Source organism: Gossypium hirsutum, chromosome A10, assembly GCF_007990345.1.
Source record: "Gossypium hirsutum isolate 1008001.06 chromosome A10, Gossypium_hirsutum_v2.1, whole genome shotgun sequence".
In the NCBI taxonomy this organism is placed as follows: Eukaryota; Viridiplantae; Streptophyta; class Magnoliopsida; order Malvales; family Malvaceae; genus Gossypium; species Gossypium hirsutum.
The window spans coordinates 106,566,563-106,591,556 of NC_053433.1; the positions used below are offsets into that span (position 1 = coordinate 106,566,563).

The 24,994-nt window shown below is 34.3% G+C and overlaps 2 protein-coding genes across 2 annotated transcripts; both read left to right on the top strand.

Annotated features, from left to right (window-relative positions):
• The first annotated feature begins 2,213 nt into the window (after positions 1-2,213).
• Positions 2,214-3,575, top strand: LOC107895429 (uncharacterized). The gene is made up of 2 exons (XM_016820712.1): positions 2,214-2,672; positions 2,739-3,575. Exons 1-2 carry the CDS (start codon positions 2,214-2,216, stop codon positions 3,573-3,575), a joined length of 1,296 nt encoding a protein of 431 aa, XP_016676201.1.
• A 10,339-nt stretch (positions 3,576-13,914) lies between these two features.
• Positions 13,915-18,323, top strand: LOC107896377 (wall-associated receptor kinase 5). The gene is made up of 3 exons (XM_016821540.2): positions 13,915-14,907; positions 15,009-15,185; positions 16,963-18,323. Exons 1-3 carry the CDS (start codon positions 14,034-14,036, stop codon positions 18,162-18,164), a joined length of 2,253 nt encoding a protein of 750 aa, XP_016677029.1. The 5' UTR covers positions 13,915-14,033; the 3' UTR covers positions 18,165-18,323.
• Positions 18,324-24,994: the final 6,671 nt, after the last annotated feature.

Consider the following 24,994-nt stretch of genomic DNA (forward strand, 5'->3'; position numbering starts at 1 on the left):
CGTCATAGCAGTGGCGGCAAGAAATTAAAGAAGAAAAGACTAGAGCCGATCATTGGGAGAAGAAGTTTCAAGATGCTCGAGTACGAGAGGACGCTTTGAAAAATAGTTTGTTGGAAAGCCAAAGCGAAAAAGAGAGGCTACGAGCTCGGGTGGCCGAATTGGAAAAATCACTGCATCGGCATCGTAGCTGTAACTCCGTAATTGAGTTGAAGACCAGTCTAAGCAAGATCGAGGAGTTGAAAGGGAAAATAGAGGAACTTGAGACTGCACTACAAGGTAGCAAAATTCGAGTGGAATTCCTTGAGGCAAACAATGAATATTGCAAAGAACAACTTCACCGCTTTCAAGATCAGATCAGAGATAAAGATTATGTCATGGGCGAAGCTGTGGCTCAAGTTTGAGAGGTAGCCGATCATTTGCAAACCTTGGTAGTTCAGGCTGATGTATTAAGCTTAAAATACGAGTCAGAATCAGATCGAGGTCGAAACTTAGCTTGGCTTCTTAAGGGGTTAAGGCTTTGGGCATTAGGGCAAAGTCGTATATGTAATTATCCACTTTATGTAAAGAATTTTTTCTAATATTAAAGTTGTTCTAATGAAATTGAATCAGAATCAACGCCTCTTTTTGTATTCATTTCATTCATTTGCATTACATTTCATCATATGCATTAAATTTCACGAAAAGACCCTAATTAAACCAAATTATTTTAGTTAATCTGGAAACTAACAAGAGTCAACCAACCGAATACCACTACAATACCCGTCGCAAAACTAAAGTAATGGATCAGAGGTTAGAAAGATTAGAACAAATGCAAAAGGACATGCAAGAGCAATTGCAAGCACAGATGCAAAAGCAATTAGCTAAGATACAACAAGATATGAGGGAACAAATGCAAGAGTCCTAAAATAATATGATAAGTCAATTGGCGCAATTGCTGGTCAGAGAATGTGAAAAAGGGAAGAGTACTGCGAACGAAAACGAGGATCCTATTTACCCCCTGGGCTTCACTCCAATCAACGTCTAGGCACCACCAGAAGTGTACCCACGAGGGGTACCCGTTACTATCAGGCATCAACAACATCAAATCGATACCTCAACACCTATGAACTATCAAACAGGCTCGGGCTCTAATCCTGGGGATAACCCAACCAATCCCGTTGTTCCTGATCTCGATAATGTAGCAGAGATGGAGAAAACAAAAGTGAAATTGTCAAAACAACTGGAGGATCGATACAGATAGCTGGAAGAAAAACTCAGAGCAATGGAGAATCCTGATTACCATTGCGGAATAGACGCCAAAGACCTAAGTTTGGTCCCGGACTTAGTACTCCCTCCTAAGTTCAAGACCCCAGATTTTGAAAAATACAATAGAACTAGTTGTCCAGAAGCTCACATTACCATGTTCTGTCGAAGGATGGCAGCGTACGTTTACAATGATCAACTGTTGATCCATTGCTTCCAAGATAGTTTGGTTGGGTCTGCGGCCAAATGGTACAACCAACTAAGCCGTGCTCAAAACCATTCATGGAAAGACTTGGCACAAGCTTTCATGAAGTAATACGAACACGTGACAGACATAGCACCCGACCGAATCACGTTACAAAATATGAAGAAGAAACAAAATGAGAGCTTCAGGCATACGCCCAAAGATGGAGAGAGATGGGGGCGCAAGTCTAACCACCTCTTCTCGAGAAAGAAACGACCATGCTCTTTACCAATACTCTGAAGGCTTCATTCATCAACCACATGCTGGGAAGCACTACTAAGAGTTTCTCAGACATAGTAATGTCTGGAGAAATGATAGAAAACGTGATAAGATGTGAAAAGATTGAAATAGGGGAAAGTGCCAAGAAATCAGCCCCGAGAAGGAAAGAAAATGAGGTAAACAACGCGAGTGTCTACAATAAGAATTATTCCAAGCCAGTCACTGTGAGCCAGCCAAGGGCAGTGGCTACTAGCCATCAAAGCTCTCCAAGACAAGATTCCAACCCAAGGCCTAAAACAGAGAGAGTCCAGTTCACGCCTATCCCGATGTCATATAGGGAGTTGTATCAGAGCTTATTCGATGGCCATGTGGTGTCACCTTTCTACTTGAAGCTTATGCAACCCCCGTTCCCAAAATGGTATGACACAAACGCCCAATGTGAGTACCATACAGGGTTAACGGGGCACTCGACACTGTGTTTAAAAAGTTGGTAGAAAAATTTATCAAAATGGGTATCGTGAAGTTTGACAACCCATCAGGACCCAACGTAGTAGGAAATTCATTGCCCGATCATGCTAATAAAGGGGTAAACGCGATAGTCAAGAGTGAGAGTAAAAGAATCAAGGCCGACGTGGCAGAAGTAAAAACCCCATTGAGTTGGGTTTGGAAACAAATGATCAATGGAGGTCTAATCACACAACATTCAGGGGAAAGACCCAAAGAGGCGAGAAAATACTACGAGTTTCAAGCCTATGAGGGCCATGACATCCAAGAGTGCAGTGAGTTCAGGTCTATAGTGCAAAATCTGATGGATAATAAAGAGATGGAATTTTATGAAGAAATCAAAGGATCAGAAGAAGGAGAGGTTTACACCTCAAAAGAGGGAGCAACAGAAGGGGTCCAAAGAGTTAATCACCCTGTGGTGATCATTTCGCGACCAAGGAACAATGAAGCAGGAATACAAATGGTGCCGAGAGTCATAATTCAAAAATCCATATCCTTTTCCTACAAGGATAGCAAAAGGGTTCCCTAGAACTATGACTGCAACGTGACAATCCTGAGGGAGGAGAATCCGGCTAGTACTTTAAGGGAGAGCCAAGATGTAGGTTTCTATACATGCAGTGGGAGACGTTATGATCCTGCGAGTACAAGAACTGAAATTGTCAAAGAAAAGGCCCCAATAGTTGAGCAAAGGAAAGAGAAGACGGTCACGCTCGAATCACCAATTAACGAGCCAATGACTGAAAAAGAGGCTAGAGAATTCTTGAAATTCTTAAAGCACAGCGAATACAGCGTTGTAGAACAGCTACATAAGCAGCCGGCTCATATCTCAGTGCTAGCCTTACTTTTGAGCTCGAAGACGCATCAGAGCGCGTTAATGAAAGTGCTAAACGAAACCTATGTCGCGGATGACATCTCTGTCAACAAGCTGGACCATCTGGTCAACAACATCAGTGCCGATAATTTTATTTTCTTTAATGATGACGAAATACCACCGGGAGGTATGGGATCCACAAAGGCTCTGCACATCACCTTCCATTGCAAAGGATACACATTGCCGGGGGTATTGATTGATAATGGATCGGCACTAAACGTCCTGCCCCTATCCACACTGAATAGGTTGCCAGTGGATAGTTCTCATATGAAGACATGTCAAAATGTAGTGAGGGCATTTGACGGCACCGAAAGGAAAGTAATGGGGGGAATTGAAATACCCCTTTTAATCGGTCCAAGCACGTACGAGGTGGATTTCTTAGTGATGGATATCAAGCCCTCTTACAATTGCTTATTGGGGAGGCAATGGATTCACTCAATGAAGGCAGTGTTGTCATTGTTACATCAAAAGCTCAAATTTATAACGGAAGGCTGATTGGTGACCATAAACGCGGAAGAAGATATCATCGCATCCGTTACCAGTGATGCGCCATATGTGGGGACAAATGATGAAGCAATAGAATGTTCCTTTCGATCATTAGAATTTGTAAATTTGACCTTCGCTATCGAAGGAAATAAGGTCCCGACGTCTAAAATCTCCAAGACTACGAGGATGGGCTTACAACTAACGGTTGGGAAAGGAGTTTTGCCTGAGAGGGGGCTTGGAAGAAGCCTACAAAGAAGGATCAAGACACCCATGCTCATGGACAAACGAGACTACTTTGGCTTAGGATTCAAGCCAAATGCAAAGTAAAAGAAAAAGGAGCAAGAGAAGAAACAAGAAAGGAGAAGAGCGCGTTTAAGTGGGGAAGAGGTTAAATGGGAGCTAATGACATTTCCTCACATATCCAGAACATTCGTGTCGGGAGGGACTATTTAGTCCGAAGGAAGATTCATAGGGAAAGAGTCTGCCAAAAAATATTGGAAAGTTTAAGCATTAACGCCATATCCGAGGAAGACACGAGAGAAGAGGATCAAATAGGCATTTGCCTATATGTGCTTGGGAGCGTTTTGAACAATTAGACCGCAGAGGAAATCCTTGTAACTTTTAAAATTAATTCAGAGTAATGTCCAAAACATGTTTATTACTCTAGGCCTAGGAGCAATAAGAATTCTTTTATGAAATAAACTCTTGTCCAATATCGTTATTTCAATAAAAATGCATCTTTGTGTATCATCTTGAGCAAATATTCTTTTACTCTTTCCATTTCATTCATAATCATACCACCAATAAATATTCGTAGATTCTTTTTTTCTTTGGACTTTTCTTTATCCTTATAACAGGTCTCCAGATATCAATGATATGAGTAACGCTGCTACTGACTCAAAGTATCCTTTTGAGCAAGATATGTGTACGGAAGATTCTCAGGACTTTGAAGATGACCGAAATTGTAACCTACCTCCCGATTTGTTAAGGATGCTAGAACAAGATGAGAAACAAATCCTACCTCACAAGGAGTCAGTGGAAATTGTGAGCTTAGAAGAGGGAAAAGAGGTAAAGATTGGAGCTTGTATCGCCGCAGAGACAAAACGAGACCTCATTGAATTACTACAAGAATTCAAGGATGTTTTTGCATGGTCATATCAAGACATGCCAGGGTTGAATACTGCTATCATGGTACAGTGACTCCTCATAAAGGAAGAGTGTAAGCCAGTTCAACAGAAACTCCGAAGGATGAGACCCGATGTTCTGTTAAAGATAAAAGAAGAGGTCAAGAAGCAATTCGATGCCCGCTTCTTATAAGTGGTTAAATACTCAAAATGGGTAGCCAATATAGTCCCCGCTCCTAAGAAAGATGGGAAAGTACGAATATGTGTGGACTATCTGGATTTGAACAAAGCTAGTCCAAAAGACAATTTCCTGTTGCCTCACATTGATACAGTAGTGGATAACACGGCAGGTTACTCACTTTTCTCCTTCATGGATGGCTTCTCTGGATACAACCAGATAAAGATGCATCTTGAAGATATGGAAAAGACTACATTCGTGACCATGTGGGGAACGTTTTGTTATAAGGTGATGCCATTCGGACTGAAAAACACATGAGCAACATATTAGAGAGCCATGGTAACTCTGTTCCATGATATGATGCACAAGGAGATTAAAGTTTTCGTCGACGATATGATTGCGAAATCCAGAATAGAAAATGAGCATGTACAAGTATTGAGGAAATTGTTCTTAAGATTAAGAAAGTTCTAGCTAAAGCTCAATCCCGCAAAATGTGCCTTCGGAGCCAGGTCAGGAAAGTTGTTGGAATTCGTAGTCAGTGAAAAGGGGATTGAGATTGACCTAGACAAAGTCAAGGCCATACAAGAATTACCTTCGCCACGCACTCAAAAAGAAGTTCGAGGTTTCCTAGGAAGACTAAATTACATCGCCCGGTTCATTTCGCAACTAACGAAGAAATGTGACCCGATATTCCGTCTCTTTAGGAAACATAACCCAGGTTGTATGGGATAAGGAGTGCCAGAGAACTTTTGATAAGGTCAAGCATTACCTATCTAATGCCCTAGTGCTGATGCCACCTTGCCCAGATAAGCCACTGACACTGTATTTAACAGTGTTCGAAAACTCCATTGGATGCGCGTTAGGCCAACATGATGAGTCAGGAAGAAAAGAAAAAGTGATACACTATCTCACTAAGAAATTCACTGAAGGTGAGACAAGATATTCACCGATCGAGAAATTATGTTATGATTTGATTTAGACAACCCGAAGACTGTGACAGTATATGTTGTACCACACAACTTGGCTCATCTCAAAACTAGACCCTCTGAAGTACATGATGGAGTCAAATGCTTTAAACGAAAGAATGGCTCGTTGGCAAATTTTTCTTTCTGAGTTTGACATAGTCTACGTGAACCAGAAGGCTATAAAAGGAAGTACAATAGCAGATTTTTTGGCCAGTAGGGCTCTAGAAGATTATGAGCCTTTGAGCTTTGATTTTCCAAATGAAGATCTAATGTATGTTGCAACCATTGAAGAAGACTCTCAAGAAGATCATCCTTGGAGACTGAATTTTGACGGAGCCTCAAATGCTACGGGTAACAAAATCGGGGCAGTTCTGGTATCCCCAAATGGATATCATTATCCCTTTACTAGTAAATTTGATTTTGATTGCACAAATAACATGGTGGAGTACGAAGCATGCATTATGGGTATCCGTGCGACCATTGAACATAAAATCAAGGTGCTAGAAGTATATGGGGATTCTGCATTAGTGATCTATCAGCTTAAAGGTGAATGGGAGACAAGAGACCCTAAGTTGATCAATTACCAAAGGCTGGTTCTGGAGTTAATTGAGGAGTTTGACGATATCACTGATCGTGATTTTTAGTGATAAGTTATATAAATTTATAATTAGTCATTCTTGAAACTAACTATTATCACGATGTAGGCAAGTGTACCTATCGAACAGCAATATAGCTTTAGGAAGACCGAATTGTCGAACCCAAAGGAACTAAAAGTACTAGTAATGACTGTCTTTTTATTATCTAGCCTAAGAATAATGGGGTTTGTTTTAATTAACTAATTAACTAAACTAAGAGATCACAGAAAATAGAATTAGGGAATTACTTTTGGAAAAACGATTGATTTAAGACAACACTTAAGGAAAAATCCACCTAGACTTCACTTGTTATTTGGCTCCAAATCGGACGATTTATTCATTCAACTTGTTCCGTAAAAATCCCTAAGTTATGTTATTATCTCTATTCAAGACTAATAACGTCTAACCCTAGATTGAATAATTGAAATCTCTTTCTAATTAACACCCTAGGGTTGCATTAACTCGATTTATGGATCCCCTTATTAGGTTTCACCCTAATCCAGCAAAATCTTGTCACCCTATCTCTAGGCGCGCAATCAACTCCGCTTAATTATGACAAAGTTACTCATAGACAGGGACTACTCATCCTCCAAATAAGAGCATTAACTTGAATCAATATCCTGAAATACCGAAACAAGAATTAAGAACACATAATTAAGAACAAGTTAAATATTTATCATACAATTCAGAAAATAATAACAAGATTCATCTTAGGTTTAATTCCCCTTAGGTATTTAGGGGATTTAGTTCATAACTAAAAAGGAAAACATCTCAGAAAAATAATGAATACAAAACATAAAGAAAACCCAAAACTTCTGAAGGGAAATTGAGGAGAGATCTTCAATCTTGATGATGAATCCGGCTTTTGAGATAGATCAATCGACTTTCTTGGAGTAATTTCTTACTCCCTACTCTCTGTCTCCTCTTTAGTCCTCCTCTAGGGTGTTTAAATAGGCTTTTTAATGCCTCCAAGCCCTCAAACTTGCCCTTTTTCGAATAGAAATTAGCTAGGGCTCGGCAGGGACACGCCCGTGTGCGATTACTTCAGGCTGTAGTCAAGGCTGAAAAATCAACACGTCCGTGCTGAGGTTGTTTTAGGTCGTGGTCGAGCCTGTTAAAGTGGCACGGGCGTGTGTTTTACTCGTGTGAGGAAGTCCAGGCCGTGTTGTTTTCCCACATCAACCCATTTTCTCCGTTTTTTACCTGTTTCTTGTTCTTTTCACTCTCCTATGCTTACCTAAGTATGAAACATGAAATTAAAGGATTAGGAGCATCAAATTCACCAAATCTAAGGAGAAATCATTCATAAATGTGTTAAGTATGGGATAAAAATATGTATAAATTACGGTTTATCAATCACTTTCTGCTACCTCCCACGAGATGAAAACCAGATGGCTGACGCCTTGGTAACTTTAGCTTCTATGATCAAAGTAAACAAGCAAGAGGATGTGAAGCCTATCCAGATGAGTATCTAAGAGACTCTGGCTCATTGTTACAACATCGAAGAAGAAGAAGAAGAGGACGATCACCCTTGGTATCAAGATATATTGCGATATGTGAGGAATCGTGAATACCCAGACCAAGTGATGGAGAATGATAAAAGGACATTGAGAAGGCTAGCCAGTGACTATGTCTTAGATGGAGAGATCCTATATAAAAGAAGGAAGGATCAGGTGTTCTTACGATGTGTGGACACTGTCGAGGCTAAGCAAATCTTGGAAGAGGTCCATGAGGGTGTCTGCGGAACACACGCTAATGGTTTTACAATGGCCAAACAAATCATGAGATTCGGATATTATTGGTCCACTATAGAGGGGGATTGTATCAACTATGCCAAGAAGTGCCATAAATGCCAAATTTATGGGGATAAGATTCATGTACCGCCTTCACCTCTTCATGTCATGACTTCTCCATGGCCTTTTTCTGTGTGAGGCATGGATGTCATTAGGCCGATCTCGCCGAAAGCATCTAACGGGCACCGATTCATCTTTGTGGTCATCGATTACTTCACCAAGTTGGTAGAGATCACTTCTTACACCAACGTCACGAAATTGGCAGTTAGTAAGTTCTTAAAGAAAGAGATCATATGTCGGTATGGGATGCCTGAAAGGATAATATCAAACAATGCACTGAACTTGAACAATAGCATGATAGCAGAGGTCTGTAGCCAATTCAAGATCAAACACCATAACTTGTCACCATATCACCCAAAAAAGAATGGTGCGGTGGAAGCGGCCAATAAGAACATCAAGAAGATCGTGGGAAAAATGACTGAGACTTATAAAGATTGGCATGAGAAATTACCATTCGCCCTCTACGCCTACCGAACGTCAGTCAGAACCTCTACCAGGGCAACACCTTTCTCTTTGATTTACGGAATGGAGGCGGTCCTACTCATTGAGGTTAAAATTCCTTCTCTACGACTGTTGTCAGAACTAAAGTTAGATGAAGCAAAATGGATCCAGCCACGGTACGATCAGCTGAACTTAATTGAAGAAAAGAGGCTAAAAGTTATTCGCCATGGTCAAATGTACCAAAAGCAAATGATGCGGGCTTATAACAAGAAGGTTCGCCCTAGAGAATTCTATTAAGGAGACCTTGCTTTGAAAAAGATCCTCCCCATACAAAAGGACTTTAGAGGAAAATGGATGTCAAATTGGGACGGATCTTATATGGTAAAGAAAGCTTTCTCTAGAGGAGCTCTGATCTTGACTGAGATGGATGGCAAAAGCTTGCCTAATCCCGTGAATTTGGATTCGGTCAAGAGGCACTTTACCTAAAAAACAAGAGAGGTTAAGGTGAAAACCCGCGAAAAGGGGCTTTAAAACCAAATGGGTTTTGAGTTGAAAACCCAGGAATGGGCAATTCAAATTCTGATCGAAGATGGGCATGTGGTAGTCTTGTGTTCTCTAAATTAACAAGAAGGAGGGATGCTACATCTTGGGGCATTAACAAACACATATCAAGTTCAAAGGGTCCTCAAGAAGTTCAGTGTAGAGAAGCTCATGCTACGATATCTGGGGCACTTATTTTCATTTTATTCATTTTGTATCTTAGCAAAATTTTCTATCTTGATTACCTTATTCATTTAAGTTCCATCTTGTTCATCGCGATAATCTTTTTCAAGTGTTTTTCATTGAAATGATGATTAATAGACTAATGATATTCAAAAAAGGAGTTCTGCATATTACTCTGAAATGCTTCTAAATGATACAAGGACCTGAAACGGGACCAATTAGTTAAAACTAACCCAAATTCAAAGGTTGGAAATGTCAGAAAGAATAGCCCCAAATTGTGTTTATTTTTTGGGTTTTCTGCAAGAGTTACCAACTGAAGAAAAAGACCGAATAATACGTCATTGATAAAACCTCAATGAACAATGAGTAATATCAAATTAAGCATTAAAAAATGACATTTTACATTTATACAAACATCACTCATACACATCTAGTTAGGAGCATTTGATTCATCATGACATCCTAATCATTTGGCATAAGCATAGGTTTAAGAAATCGATTCTACAGGTCATGTCCCTCAGAGGACGGTGTAGCAAGATCGATTGAAGCTACAAATTACAAGTCTTATCTCCCTAAAGTTGCAGTGGAGTAGACTGAAGATACCAATCTTATCTGCTTGAAGTTACAGCGGAATAGATTGAAGCTACTAATCCTATCTCCTGAAGTTGCAGTGGAGCAGATTAAAACGACGAGTCCTATACCTTTGAAGTTGCAGTAGGTCGGATCAAATCTACCACGGCAAATCTTATCTCCCTGAAGTTACAGTGGAGTAGATTAAAGCCATAAACCTTATCTCCCTGAAGTTGCAGTGGAGTAGACTGAAGATAGCGAGTCTTATCTCCCTGAAGTTGTAGAGGAGCAGACTGAAGACATCTGATCTTATCTCTCTGAAGTTGCAGTAGAGCAGATCAAAACAAACCTTATCTCCCTGAAGTTGCAGTGGAGCAGGTTGAAATTACAAGTCTTATCTCTCTGAAGTTGTAGTGGAGTAGACTGAAGATAGCGAATCTTATCTCCCTGAAGTTGTAGAGGAGCAGACTGAAGATAACTGATCTTATCTCTCTGAAGTTGCAGTGGAGCAGGTTGAAATTACAAGTCTTATCTCCCTGAAGTTGCAGTGGAGCAGACTGAAGATAGCAAATCTTATCTCCCTGAAGTTGCAGTGGGGCAGATTTAAGCTACAAATCACAAACCTTATCCCCTTGAAGTTGCAGTGGGGCAGGTTGAAGTTACGAGTCCTATCTTCTTGAAGTTGCAGTGGAGTGAATCGAAGATAGCAAATCTTATCTCTCTGAAGTTGCAGTAGAGTAGAGTTAAAGCTATAAACCTTATCCCCCTGAAGTTACAGTGGAGCAGGTTGAAGTTATGAATCCTATCTCCCTGAAGTTGCAGTAGAGCGAATCGAAGATAGCAAATCTTATCTCTCTGAAGTTGCAGTAGAGCAGAGTTAAAGCTATAAACCTTATCCCCCTGAAGATACAGTGGAGTAGGTTGAAGTTACAAACCTTATCTTCCTGAAGTTGCATTGGAGCAGGTTGAAGTTACGAATCTCAACTCCCTGAAGTTGCAGTGGAGTAGATCGAAGATAACAAACCTTATTTCCCTGAAGTTGCTGGAGCAGATTGAAACTACAAGTCTTATCTCTCTGAGTGGATCAAAGCAACAAGACGCAGTAGACTAGAATGAGGCTACTTGAAGAGAGAGGCACCAAAACAAGTCGAGACTCGGCAAGACCCGGCAAAATTGGTCTTTCTTAAAAGTCTTTGTTCTGTTCTCATTACACGACAACGAGCAAAGAGGGGCAGCTGTACAAGCCCAATTCTGCCTGGGCCTCAAAACCTAAAATTCAACCCAACCTAAGTCTACTAAGACCCTAAAATCTAACCCAATCCCAAACAACCCAAATAGCCCAAAACACAAAAAAACCCTAACCCAAACAAGCCTAACAACTTATACTTTAAAAAAAAAACCCTAGCCACCCTAGCTTCTGCCGCCACCTGCTCCACCAATTGTTTGCCACCACCAACTCTGCCACCGTTGACTCCGTTACCTGCAAAGGAAAGACAAACACACCAACAACAGTGGCGAAACAGTAGCCAAAGCAATGTAAAATCAGCTATAAAAAGCCATGAACAATGTATTGTTTGGGGGAGATAAAAAACATTGAATACAATCACAAAAACAGATTCAAACACAAATAGCAAACAACAAATTAGATTGAAAGAAAAAAAGTTCAAAATCGTGCTAAGGTCTTTATTTTCATCTTTTTAGTTTATTTCTTTCTTTATTTTCCTCTTTCGAATATATATACATACATATTTTCTTTATTTTTTTATTTTTTTAAAAAACAGTATATATATAGATACATATATATATAAAAATTAAAAATTTTATCTGTATATGGCGGCGCTGGTGGTGGGCCACAGCGGCGATCGGCCGGATCCTTGCCGGACCAAGGACCCTGCAGAGAGAAAAATGAGAGGGCTCAGTTTTTCTTTTTGAGAAGAGTGAAAGGGAAATGTTTTTTTTAGAATTTTCCTATTTATATAGGGTCCAAAACGACGCCGTTTTGGACTTAAGCACCAGTGCCAAAACGACGTCGTTTCACCTAAGATCCGCATGTTGACCCGACCCGCCAGCAGGATCCTCGTGTTTTTATTTAATGGGATATTTGTGATCCCAGCCCTTCCGCTTTTTTACAACATTGCAATTAAATCTTTCGTTATTTCTAATTTTGCCCTAAAATTTTGTTTTGATTTCCTTTTGGTCCTGCGTAAAACGATAAGTTTGGGAGGGTGGGGATATTTTCTCCTTTAATCCCTCCTTGTTATTCGCACATTCGATGTGGTCCATTTCTTTCTTTCTTTATTTTGGATTTTCCCCGAATACTTGTTTTAAATTCAATTTAGTCCTCTATTAGCTATTTGGCAATTTTTTTTCTTTTTACTATTATTTATTATCATTATTATTATTACCTTCATTATTATTATTATTATTTTCTTTTACCATTCTTATTACTACTTTTGTTATTATTTTATCTAATATATTATTATTATCACTATTATTTTCATATATGTTTTATTACAAGTTGTGCTTTAAGTATTATTTATTTTAATTTGGTTCTTTACTTCCAATATTTTTAAACCTTTTCCCTTATATTTATTTATTCATTACTTTATTATTATTGTCCTCAATATTATTTATTTATTTCATCTTTACCTATTCATATTATTATTATTTTAATTTGTTTGTTAATATTACTATGACTATAATAGTACATTAGTATTATCATATCATTTATTTATCATATATTCTTGACTTGTATAGTTGTTTTATATATTATTGCAGTATTATTCTCCATGAACTATGTTTGAATATAATTGGTTATCTTTGTATTATGCTTCAAAATAGCCCATGTCGTTTTAAACTTACGTTTGATAAAATTTTTTTTAAAAAAAAAGAAACTTTCAAAGTAAAGCAATGTTCTGTATTTGGAAATTCGAGAGATCGTGCCCTAATGTGCTGGGTTTCGATTTTTTCGTTTGATTCAAATAACCGAATAACCTTTTAAAATTAAAGTGCTTGAGTTTTGAAAAGCCAAAGATCGGCTTACTCTCGAGGGTTTAAAGCGTCGTGTCCTAATGTGTTGGATGTTACATTTTATTACTTCGGGACGAGAAGGTCTTTAACATCTGCTTCGATTTATCTAAACATCTTTGCAAAATTAACATTAATAAAAAGAGATCGTATTCTAAATTCTTTTTGAGTTTTCAAATTTCGACATTAAGACATTACTTAATCAATTAGGTACCAATTTTGGGCATTACGAGAGTGCTAATCTTTTCTTGTACGTAACCGACTCTCGAACATGTTTTCTCGAATTTCGTAGACCAAAATCGCTGTTTTAGTAAAGCAAAACATTTTATTAAAACGATCAAAATATTAGGTGATCCATTCACACCTAAACAAAAAAGATTGGTGGCGACTCCCAATTTTCATTTTCTTTTCAAAATATAAAGTTGATTCCCATTTTTCAAAAAAAATGATTTCGAGAGTATAGCCATAAATTTAGCTTGAGGGAAGGTTTATTTAAGCCTTTTTCTTTTTACGAACAATGAAGAAAAGTTTTTAAATTGAAAAAGGATGTGGAAAGTTTTTAAAGACAATGCATAATTTAACTTTAGTGCCTAATTAATCGTCCTCTTTAAAAATAAAATCCAATCAAACAAATATCTAAAAGCATAATTTTAATCCGCAACATTGTGTTGAGTGAAGATTTTATTTTTTTAAAAAACTACTACTATTACTACTAATAGTAATAAAAATAAATTCTTGTGCACAACGAAGAAAAGTGTTTATATCGAAAAAGAACGTGGAAAGTTTTTGAAGGCAATGGAGCGAGTCAACACGGTAATAATGAATCATGTGCCCGCTACAACTTGTCTATTAAAATGGCGTTGAATCTTCAAACATTCATCCTATTCCTACCTGTAAGATATTCTATATTTACATAGCCCAGATAGTGGGAAAAACAAACAAGAGAGGGTGATGGGGTTTGGTGGTATGTTTAAGAAGCTTACTGTGTTTGCAGTTATGGTAACAATTATGGCAACTTCAGTAGCAGCTCAACCGAAACCAGGATGCCAAAGCCACTGCGGAAACATAGGAATCCCATACCCTTTTGGTACACGCAAGGGTTGCAACATCGGCAGCGACTTCTTCATTAATTGTAACACCTCTTTTAACCCCCCAAAAGCATTCTTAAGCGACACTGAAATTGAAGTTCTCAACATCTCCCTGGATGATGGTCATTTGCGCGTTCAATATGACAAGTCCATAGGTTATGACTGTTATGACTCATCAGGGCCCACTTCACAGGGGAGTCCCTTTTTCGGTCATAGAAAATTCTCCATATCTTACTCCAGAAACAAGTTCACTGCCATTGGTTGTGACACTATCGCCTACTTCTGGGGTTTTTACATGCTTTCAAACTATTCATCCGGATGTTTAACAGTTTGTAATAATGTGAGCGATGTGATAAATGGGTCTTGCTCTGGCATTGGCTGCTGCCAGACGGCTATCCCTAGAGGATTGCAGGCTTATTTCTTCGATTTTAGTAGCTCTCGGAATCATTCCAGCGTGTTGACGTTCAATCCTTGCAGCTATGTATTTATTGTGGAAGATGGAGCCTACACCTTCTCTACATCAGATCTTTCCAACCTAGATTTCAACAAAAGGGAATACCCACTTATTCTTGATTGGACAATCGGGAATCAAACTTGTGAAGAAGCTAAAATGGACCCAAAAAATTATGCTTGCAAGCAAAATAGTGCTTGTATAGATCCAGAAAGTGGCCCTGGATATTTGTGCAAGTGTAATCATGGTTTTCAGGGTAACCCTTATCTCTCCATCGGCTGCCAAGGTAAAGATTTCAAGTTCTTCTCCATTGCAGATTCATTTTGATGAAATTACCTAACTGTACTCTTTTTTTCTTTGTTTATTTAAAATGTTTAAAAACTGTAGATATTAATGAATGTGAAACACTGAAGCCTTGCAATGAAAGTGGTACATGTCATAATACACTTGGAAGCTATAATTGCTCATGCCCTGAAGGATTTGAGGGTGATGGTCAGAAAAATGGAACAGGTTGCAGTCCCAAGCCGCGCCGTGATAATTTTCCCATTCTTGTTGTTGCTCTAGGTTGGTACACTTAATTAAATGTTACTTTCATTATATGTCAGATAAGAGTTATTGTTTTTGGGTTCAATCAAGAGCTGATATAAATAAATTTTATTTACCTTATTTAACATTTTTATTTACTTCATTAATAATAGCCACATTATAATTAAATAATAATGTACTCACAATATTGTATAATTCGTATACACTTTTAATATTTAATTATTACTATTTTTTACTATCTTTTTTGTCACTTTAGTTTTGATTTTTCTTTCCACCATTTTGGTTATTAACCTTCTAAATTTAGTCAAATTATTATCTTATAAAAAATTAATTATATAATTAAAATTTTAACAGTTTTTAAAAGAAAATGATTTTTTTTCTTTTTTAAATAACCTTTATGCATTTTTTATATATTTCAATACTAATATGATTTTTTTTAAAAAATAACAATTTTGGTTAAATAACCTTAGGCATTTTTTAAATATTTTTATGAAATACACATGAATTGTAGTAGGAATTGTCAAGTCAATATGGTTAAATTTTTAACTCAATTATTTTACACAATAAACAACAATTTGACCAAATTTGTAAGGTTAAATATTAAAGTACAACAATTCGTCTAAATTTATAAGGTTAAAGATTAAAGGTCAAAGAGGTGAAAAGAAAAATTAGGGTCAATGTGACAAAATAAGTAAATATCATAAGCTAAAATTTTCATTACGTAAAAAAAACTTGTAATCTTTATCCAAGTTATATTTATTTTTTATTTTCTTTAACTTTCAACCTATATCTTTTTATATGGGTAAACTATCCTATTATACTCTAAATATGAATTGCTTCTATTTTGGTCACCTAGATTTTTTTTGTTAATTTGGTAACTCAAAATAAAAATTGATCAAATAGATCACTCCACCATTAAATGGTAATGGAAGACTAACGGTGCATTGTCACATTAATTACTGTAAAATTAGGGTAAACTATTTGCCAGTCACTCTAAATAGGAGTTGTTCTTATTTTGGTCATCCAAATTTTTTTTCATACAAATGCACCATTAGTCTTCTGTTATAATTTAACGGTGGAGTGACCAATTGATCAATTTTTATCTTGTGTTATCAATTTAAGAAAAAAAATTGAGTGATTAAAATTGGAACGACCTCTATTTAGAGTGACTAACGGTGTAATTTACCTAAAATAATTTCAAAAGAAATTATTTTTATATAAATCATAAATTGCATTAATTGAAGTAAAATAATATAGGATGATGCATATTCGTTTTTATATTACATGAATTCAAAAAGTTGTACTATTAGATGATTTTTTTTTGAAGAAAAAAGCCACACTAAAAAAAATAATTTTAGTTTTATGATTTTACCATAAAAAATAATATCTTAGATATTCTTGAAAGCTATTTTAAGTTTTATATATGTTAAAAAATATAATTTATATAAATAAATATTGAAAATATTAAAAGTAGTTTATTTTTTTATATTATGTTTAAATACATTTTAATATTAATATTTTAGTTTGTAATTTCCATTTCGGATTGAAGAACATTTCTATCATTTGCTAAGAATCAAATACTGACTTGTAGATAGTTTTTCGTGTAAGTCAGAATTTTATTCATCCATTTTTCAAAAATTGAGAAATTAATGCAATATATACAACATCATGATTCATGTGGCAAAAGATATGCCCATCTAAATTTTATTCAAACGGTAGCTTAAATCGTAACATTAACGATGCTAGGAGTTAATCAAATAAGTGGCATTGACATATTTATTTGGATCTCATGCAGGGATCGGCTTAAGTATAGGGCTCTTGTTTCTAATTTTCGGAGTAGGGTGGCTTTATAGGATACTGCAGAAAAGAAAATACATAAAAATTAAACAAAAACTTTTTGAAAGAAATGGTGGGTTATTGTTTCAAAAAAAGACGTCTTCAAATGAAGGTCGTCTGGATAAAGCTGAACTCTTCAGTTCCAAAGAGTTGGAAATAGCTACTGATCAATACAATGAGAACAGAATATTGGGTTGTGGTGGTCAAGGCATGGTTTATAAAGGAATGTTGTCTGATGGGAGAATTGTTGCAGTAAAGAAGTCAAAGACTGTAAACGAAGGGTATCTTGAACAATTTATCAATGAGATCTTCATTCTTTCTCAAATTGATCACAGAAATATTGTCAAGTTATTAGGCTGTTGCTTGGAGACCGAAGTGCCCCTCCTTGTTTATGAGTTCATCCCTAATGGAACCCTTTCCCATCTCATTCATGACGAAAATGAAGAGTACCCAAGGTCGTGGGATATACGATTGCGCATTGCAGCGGAAGTTGCGAGTGCGATTTCTTACTTGCACTCATCTGCATCCATCCCCATTTATCACCGAGATATCAAGTCTAGTAACATACTACTAGATGAAAAGTTCCGAGCAAAAGTATCAGACTTCGGAACATCTAGATCAATCAGCATTGATCAAACTCACTTGACGACTCAAGTGCTTGGGACTTTTGGGTATTTAGATCCTGAATACTTCCAATCAAGTCAATTTACTGAAAAGAGTGATGTTTATAGTTTTGGAGTGGTTATTGTCGAGCTCTTAACGGGAAAAAAGGCAATCTCGACATTCGGATCTCAAGAAAAGAGAGGCTTAGTCTCGTATTTTATGTTGTCGATGGAAGAAAACCATTTGCTGGATATTGTTGATGTTGAAATTGGGAAGGACAGTCAAAAGGATGAAGTAGTAGCAGTTTCTCAGCTTGCGAAAAGATGCTTGAACTTAGATGGGAGATATAGACCAACAATGAAAGAAGTGGCCATGGAAATCGAGAGACTTAGAACTCGACAAGGTGACTGCATCCACACTCATCAGCTTAAACAAGCTGAGGTCATTGCAAGAAAATCGATTGAGAGTTGGGATTTCACTTCATTCTCAACAGAACATTATCCGAATTGCAGCATAACCTCTACATCAGAATCAGATGTTCATCCACTTATGTTGTAATCCAATTTAGTACAAGATCTCTAAGTTCCTATTCTGTTTCTGTCCTAGTACAAGATCTCTATGTAATACCCCGAAAACTTTTACAGTAAGATATTATCCTTGATATAGTAAAATAAGGAAATAAAGTGACAAAAAGGGAAATTTTGAGTTATGTCAAAATTGAGAAGTATATTATGATATATTAATTCAAGAAAGGACTAAATTGTATAAGTGAGAAAAGTTTTGTTGCACAAGAATACTTAAAATTTGAGGGGTTAAAGTGTAAATATGAAAAAGTTGAAGGACCAATAGTGTAAATATTTTAAGAGTGGAATGATCTAGAAACTAAGGAAAATAGATGAATTAGGACCAAATTGAATAGGTGAAGAACTATGAGGGACTAAATTGCAATTTTACCAAATTAAATGATGACTCAAGGATGGAATTTTAAAAGATAATAAAGGGCAAAATGGTCAATTGGAAGAGAGAGAAATCTAGAAAGCAATGATGATGTTGGAGATATTTTAGATTAAATAAATAAATAATAGTTTATTAATATTTTAATTTAATTTTTAAATGATATTTTATTATTTTATTATTATTTTATTTAGTATATATAAGGAAAGAAAGATGAAGAATCATCATCTTTTTCCCATGCACCCAACGTATGAAGAGAAAAGGAAGAAAGAAACTTTCTTTTCTTTACAATTTGGTCCTTCTACCAAAAATTCACCATTTTCACCCAAAAATCAAAAAAATTTCCTTAGCTACCAAGAGAGAAAAATGTTAAGGAGGCTATGGGAAGTTAAAATATCAAGTTGGATTCAAGAAATGGAGGCTGATGGAGAGAGAAAATCAAGATGAAGGTTGGAATTAATAGAACAAGGTAAGAACATCATAATTTCAATATATTTTTAAGTTTGATATTATTGAAAAAGCTTGGGATTGATGTTAATGTAGAGTTTCCTTACATATGGTCCTATGTTCTTGATATGTTAATGAAGAGAAAATAAGAGAAAGTGAAGAGAAATAGTGTAGAGAAAGAAAATAAGGGTGTTATTAACATGGTAATTAATATCTTGCACTAAAACAGTTCTAGACAACAGCAGTATTCTAACTTTGAAAAATCACCATAAATTGTAGAAATTGAATTAGAAGATTAACAAAATATGGAATTAAATCTTATTGAGTCTAGGTTCTCATAGAAGAAACATTGTAAGCAATGGATTTGTAAATTTTGAGATATAATGAATTTTGTGAGACAAGGTCAGAATGAATTCGGGTTCCCCTGTTCAGACTTTGAAAAATCATAAAAAAATGAATAAAAATAATTAGAGGCTTAAATTTATATGTATAGAATCCTGAATGAGTCTAGTTTTATTAGAAACAAACTAGAACATCATTTGAATTCTGTATAAGGAGATAATTAATTTTTAGTGAAGAAGGGTCAGAACTGTCAGACAGCAGAAAAGGGGTGACTTTAATGAATAAACTGTACTAATTGGATAAACCAAAAATTCTGAAAATTTTATGGTAAGAATATATCTGAGTCCAGTTTCAGATAAAATTTACAGATCTTAATTTGGACTTCTGTAACTCAAGAAATAAATAATTTAGTGACTAAGACTCAAATGGACAGCTTTGAATATACATATAAGTAAATAGTGAAATTATTGATAATGTTACTTATAAGCCTATTATATAAATTTAAGGATGTGGAATGGAGAGGAGGAGGAGGAAAATATATATGAATATTCAGCAAGCATGACTAATTTGCATGTTTTAGGCTTAAGGACTAAATTGAATAAAAGTAAAATTTTATGGGTAATTTTGTAAAAATGTCAAAAAATGACCAAATTGCATGAAATGGATTAATTTTATTATTTAAATTACAAAATTGAATGAAATTATTAATTTAGTTCAAGATAGGGGGAAAACATGTTTTAGGGATTAAATTGAAAAGTGTTGAAATTATGGAAAAATTCTGATATTTTATAGAATTCATGGATTGTTATCAATATGTATGAGAATAATAGCTGGAAATAAGGATTAAATTGCAAGAATTTTATTTTCATGTCCCTAAGGATGAAATCGTCATTAATTAAAAGTTTAGGGGCAAAATGGTAACTTTTCCTAGAGCATTAATTACATGCATTAGAATATGAAATGAATGAAAATGATGATCAAATTTATTTATAAAGATCCAGATGACTCAAATATAAGACTTGATCGTGGAAAAGAAAAGATATCGGATTAATGAAATTATAAACACAAACAAACAATGAGGTAAGTTCGTGTAACTTGAATTATATTCTTAAATGCTTGAAATGCATGTTTTTGATATGAATATGATTTGAATGTTCATTATATGAAATTTATGAAACATTGACATATTTGATGGGAAGAAATCCCGGTTGAATGAAAGGAAAATTCGATGGATCTCTGAAAAGGAATTGACGATAAAAAGGATCTAGCCCGAACGGGTGATCCTATCCTGATATAGCCCTCCCGAAGAATATGTGGAAAATGGATTTAGCCCGAACGGGTAATCCGAATTAGGGTCTGAATTTAGCCTGGACTGGTAATCCCGACAATACTCTATGAGTTTATATTACAGGGGATTTAGCCTGGACTGGTAATCCCACTGTAAGGATGAGGTTCGCGGGAGTGTGCTCTCTGATATGAAATGTGTAAGACCATGGTTGAAAGATACCATGGCAACGTGATATGAAACGAATAAGACCATGGTTGAAAGATACCATGGCAACATGACGGGAAATGAATAAGACCATGGTTGAAAGATACCATGGCAACGTGACATGAAAAGAATAAGACCATGGTTGAAAGATACCATGGCAACATGACAGAAAATGAGTAAGACCATAGTTGAAAGACACTATGGCATCATGTCAAAGATAAATAAGACCGTGGATGGGAGACGCTATGATATCTATTGAACAATTGATATTCAGGTAATACGTATTAGATGACGAATGGTTACATGAAATGGTTGTGTGAAATGTTTACAAGAACTGGTCATATGGAAATATATGTACAAAATAGTTGTATGAAATAATTATGAAGATAGATAAACAAAATAAGAATAAGTACATGGAATATAATTTATGTTAAGTTTGATATAAACTTTACCGGAATAAATATACTTAAAATATATGGAAATGATGAAACATGAAATATTGATATAATGAAACGATTGATATATACTTATAAAGAAACAGTAATAGAATTAATATGTTTCATGACATGTACATATATGATTATCTTTGATATGTTGATACAATGAAATTATGTAAGTAAAGACAATTATTAAACTCAAATGTGACATGTCGATAAAATAAGTATATCAATGTTGAATTTATATGAAATATATGCAAGTATACTAACAATGATGTGGCTTGACACTTAGACAAAGGACAAGCTATTGATTGAATGGTAATATGTTTAATTACAAGAAGCATTGAAATGGTAAGTACTTAGATGAAAATAAAATTTAAGATTTTGCGATTTTTTTTTATAATCTCGATTTAATTCCATTTAGTTTCTAGTGTATGTTTGGGGCTTCGAGGGCCCAATAGAGAGACGTTATGATTATTTTCAAAATCTGAATAATAAATGACTCAGAATTATCTGAAAATGTTCAGTAAACTCCGGTAATGCTTCGTACCCTATTCTAGCAATGGATACGGGTAGGGGGTGTTGCACTCTAAGTTTCTATTTTGTTTCTGTCCTACTGATGACTCTGACCTTAATTTATTCATGAAATTGAATGTTCAATAAAAGCCACCGTCACTGACAACTGCACTATCTCTCACACCACCCCTGATGATCAATTATAAATAATTATAATATACATTGTTATATAATTGTATACCAGAATGCACATTATAATATGATAATTATATGCATTCTTGCATAATTGCATATAAATAATGGCGTGCAATGAATTACATGACATCACATGTATAAATTTATAAATTACTATTCATTAGATATAAAAGTTAATAATCACTATCTTTCTGCCGATTTTCATTGTGCCATCTTATTTTGGTTTTTTAACTTGCGTCTGTAATGATTTTTTGGCAAATAAGTTCTACTAGGTGTTATTGGGGAAAATATGTCTATAAATAAATTCTATTTGGAGTTATCCAATAGCGGTGGTAGTCACAATAGTTCACTCTGTTTTATCTGAAAGGACCAGTAGTATTAGTAATTTTAATTTTGAGTGTTTTTTTTGGTTGTTTCTTTTAGTGGCTGATTAGTATTTCTTAAAAAAAATAATAGAATTTAATAATTATTCATATAGTCCATTAGAAAATGATGGTAAAAGTATTATAGAGACCCCTATATTAAGAGTTAGATTACATTTTAATTTTTTTTATTCAAACAATGGAGAAATTAGTCCCTATAAAATATATCAAAGAGTAAATTAGTGTTTTTGTTGAAAATTTCATCCATTTTTGCTATTAAAAATTGGTCTATGTATGTCAACATGATATACACATGGCATGTCACATGCCATTGTCTAGTTATTTCGTCAACCGCGTCAACTTTTAACAGTACAAGTGAATGGAATTTTCAACAGAAATGCTCAATTTGCTCTTTAATCTAATATATAAGAATTAAATTACTCATTTTTTTAAGTAGATAACATAAAATACAATTTATCTCCTTATAAAGGGTCTCTATAATACTTTTACTAAAACATAAGTAATAAAAATTGGTAGTAGAATGAAATGAGTGTTTGTTGGGGAAAGAAGACATAAGGTGTTGGGCCAAACTACCCTTTACACTCTAATAACCCTCATGCCGTGAAGAATGGTGGATTCATAATGGCACGAGTTGCATTTTATTCCACATGACCTGGAAGCTTCAGAGTAACTTAATTCATAATCACTTCAATTATTCAAGGTTGTTTTATGACAATCAAAACCATGGCTTATTTTGTATATAAGACAACAAAAGATGGCTTCTCCCTTAATACAATTCAAACTCATATTTTTCCATGTATGTTGAGAGGTTGCCAAAATGGAAGTGGGAATAAAGACTTCAAAGTTTCAATATATGTTTTCTTATACTTTAATTTGGAATTTGTAAGGAAAAAAATCATCTCATAGTGAAGTTGAAAATTATAGATTAATAACTAATCATGAAACTACTACTTTTTTTATTTCCTCAGCAATTATATGTAATATTTAAACATTCGAGGTATAAAGTGATTATTTATGGGATAATATCTGATGACTGAGAATTAATAAATTTGGAAAATAATAATTTTAAAACCTAGTTTAGAATATTTTTGTTATATTGATATAAAGGAAGAAATTGAGAGAATAAAAAAACTAATTAATTTTAATTATAATCAAATAAAAGTTTATATGCAAAAAAACCCTTAAGAAAATGTAAAAAAAATTAATTAATCCTTGTATTAAATTCACACCCAATTGAATTTTTACCATTAATTAAAATAATTAATTAAACCCCGCCATTAACGGAACCCATGATTGACCTTGTTGATAGTTAAAATAAATTGGCATGCCAATCAGATAGTGATACGTAATAACTTTTGGTTTAATTTAATATTTTCTCATAAAAATATTGAAAAAATAAAATAATCAGAAATGACTATTTAAATTATAAAAATTACTAAATATAAAAATATAGAAATTTATATAAGATAAAAAAATTATAAATATTATAAAATAAAAACTTAATAAACTCGAAATAAATTGTAAAAAATATAAAATAACTAAAACATATTTAAAATATTTAAAATTTTATAAAAACATATAAAATTCTTAAAAACTTATAAAAACATAAAAATGATTCAAAAATATTAAAATTAATATAAACATATAAAATTATTAAAAAATTATTAAAAAATTAAACTGGACCAGATTAGTCGATCAGATTGGTTAGATCAAAATTGGCAAAGATATTGGTTCGGAGAAAGCTATTAGACTGGTTGGCCAGGGAATTGGGCGGTTGAACTAATTTATTTAATTATTTTTTAATATTTTCTTTAATTAAACTGGTCGAACTGATGAACTGATGGCTTGACCGGTTCGACTACTAGTCCAGTTCTAAAAACTTTGGTCATAATATTTTCATACCAACATATGTTAATAGTTGGATAATGAAATATTGATTTGATAGTATCTAACTGTACTAAAAATACTTTTTATCATACAATAATTAGCAAATAATTTTCAACTTTTCAATGTTTAAACTATTGTATTGTACTTAAAAAATATTGGAGATAAAAATTTTAAAAATAATAATAAATTTACCAATAAAAAGAAGAGGGTCTAACAATTATCATTTTATTTATGGAATCTTGAGAATATTTTTTTCAACATGAAAATAACCCCCAACGATCTAATGACTATTCCTATTGTCCAACAGTTAGTTTGGTGTGATGTCATGTATAATTATGGTTTTAGAGAATTAAATGACTTTTTATAATTTTTATATTATTTATAAGTTCTTATGAATTTTTATTGTTTTTACAAAATTTTAATTATTTTATTATTTTTATAGTATTTATAGGTTTTTATCATTTTTTTATAAATTTATAAATTTTTTATATTTTATGATTTTCATAAAATTTTAAATATTTTTTTATTAATTTTATAAATTTTTTATGATTTGTTATTTTTTTATTTTTATAATATTTATAAGTTTTTATAATTTTAATTTGTGTCAATTTTAATAATTTTAAATATTTAATGTTTTTTTATATTTTATGATTTTAAATCATTGTTTATGAAAATTAATAGATTAGACTAGAAGTTGTCGTGTGTTACCTTTTGATTGATCCGTCAACAACTATA

Bases quoted from the DNA above. Each gene is read 5' to 3' on its own strand.
- LOC107896377 (XM_016821540.2), top strand. From the start codon at position 14,034: ATGGGGTTTGGTGGTATGTTTAAGAAGCTTACTGTGTTTGCAGTTATG. The intron at 14,908-15,008 runs GTAAAGATTTCA...TAAAAACTGTAG, and splicing joins TCTCTCCATCGGCTGCCAAG to ATATTAATGAATGTGAAACA. The intron at 15,186-16,962 runs GTTGGTACACTT...GATCTCATGCAG, and splicing joins CATTCTTGTTGTTGCTCTAG to GGATCGGCTTAAGTATAGGG.
- LOC107895429 (XM_016820712.1), top strand. From the start codon at position 2,214: ATGGGTATCGTGAAGTTTGACAACCCATCAGGACCCAACGTAGTAGGA. The intron at 2,673-2,738 runs GTGCCGAGAGTC...AGGGTTCCCTAG, and splicing joins ATGAAGCAGGAATACAAATG to AACTATGACTGCAACGTGAC.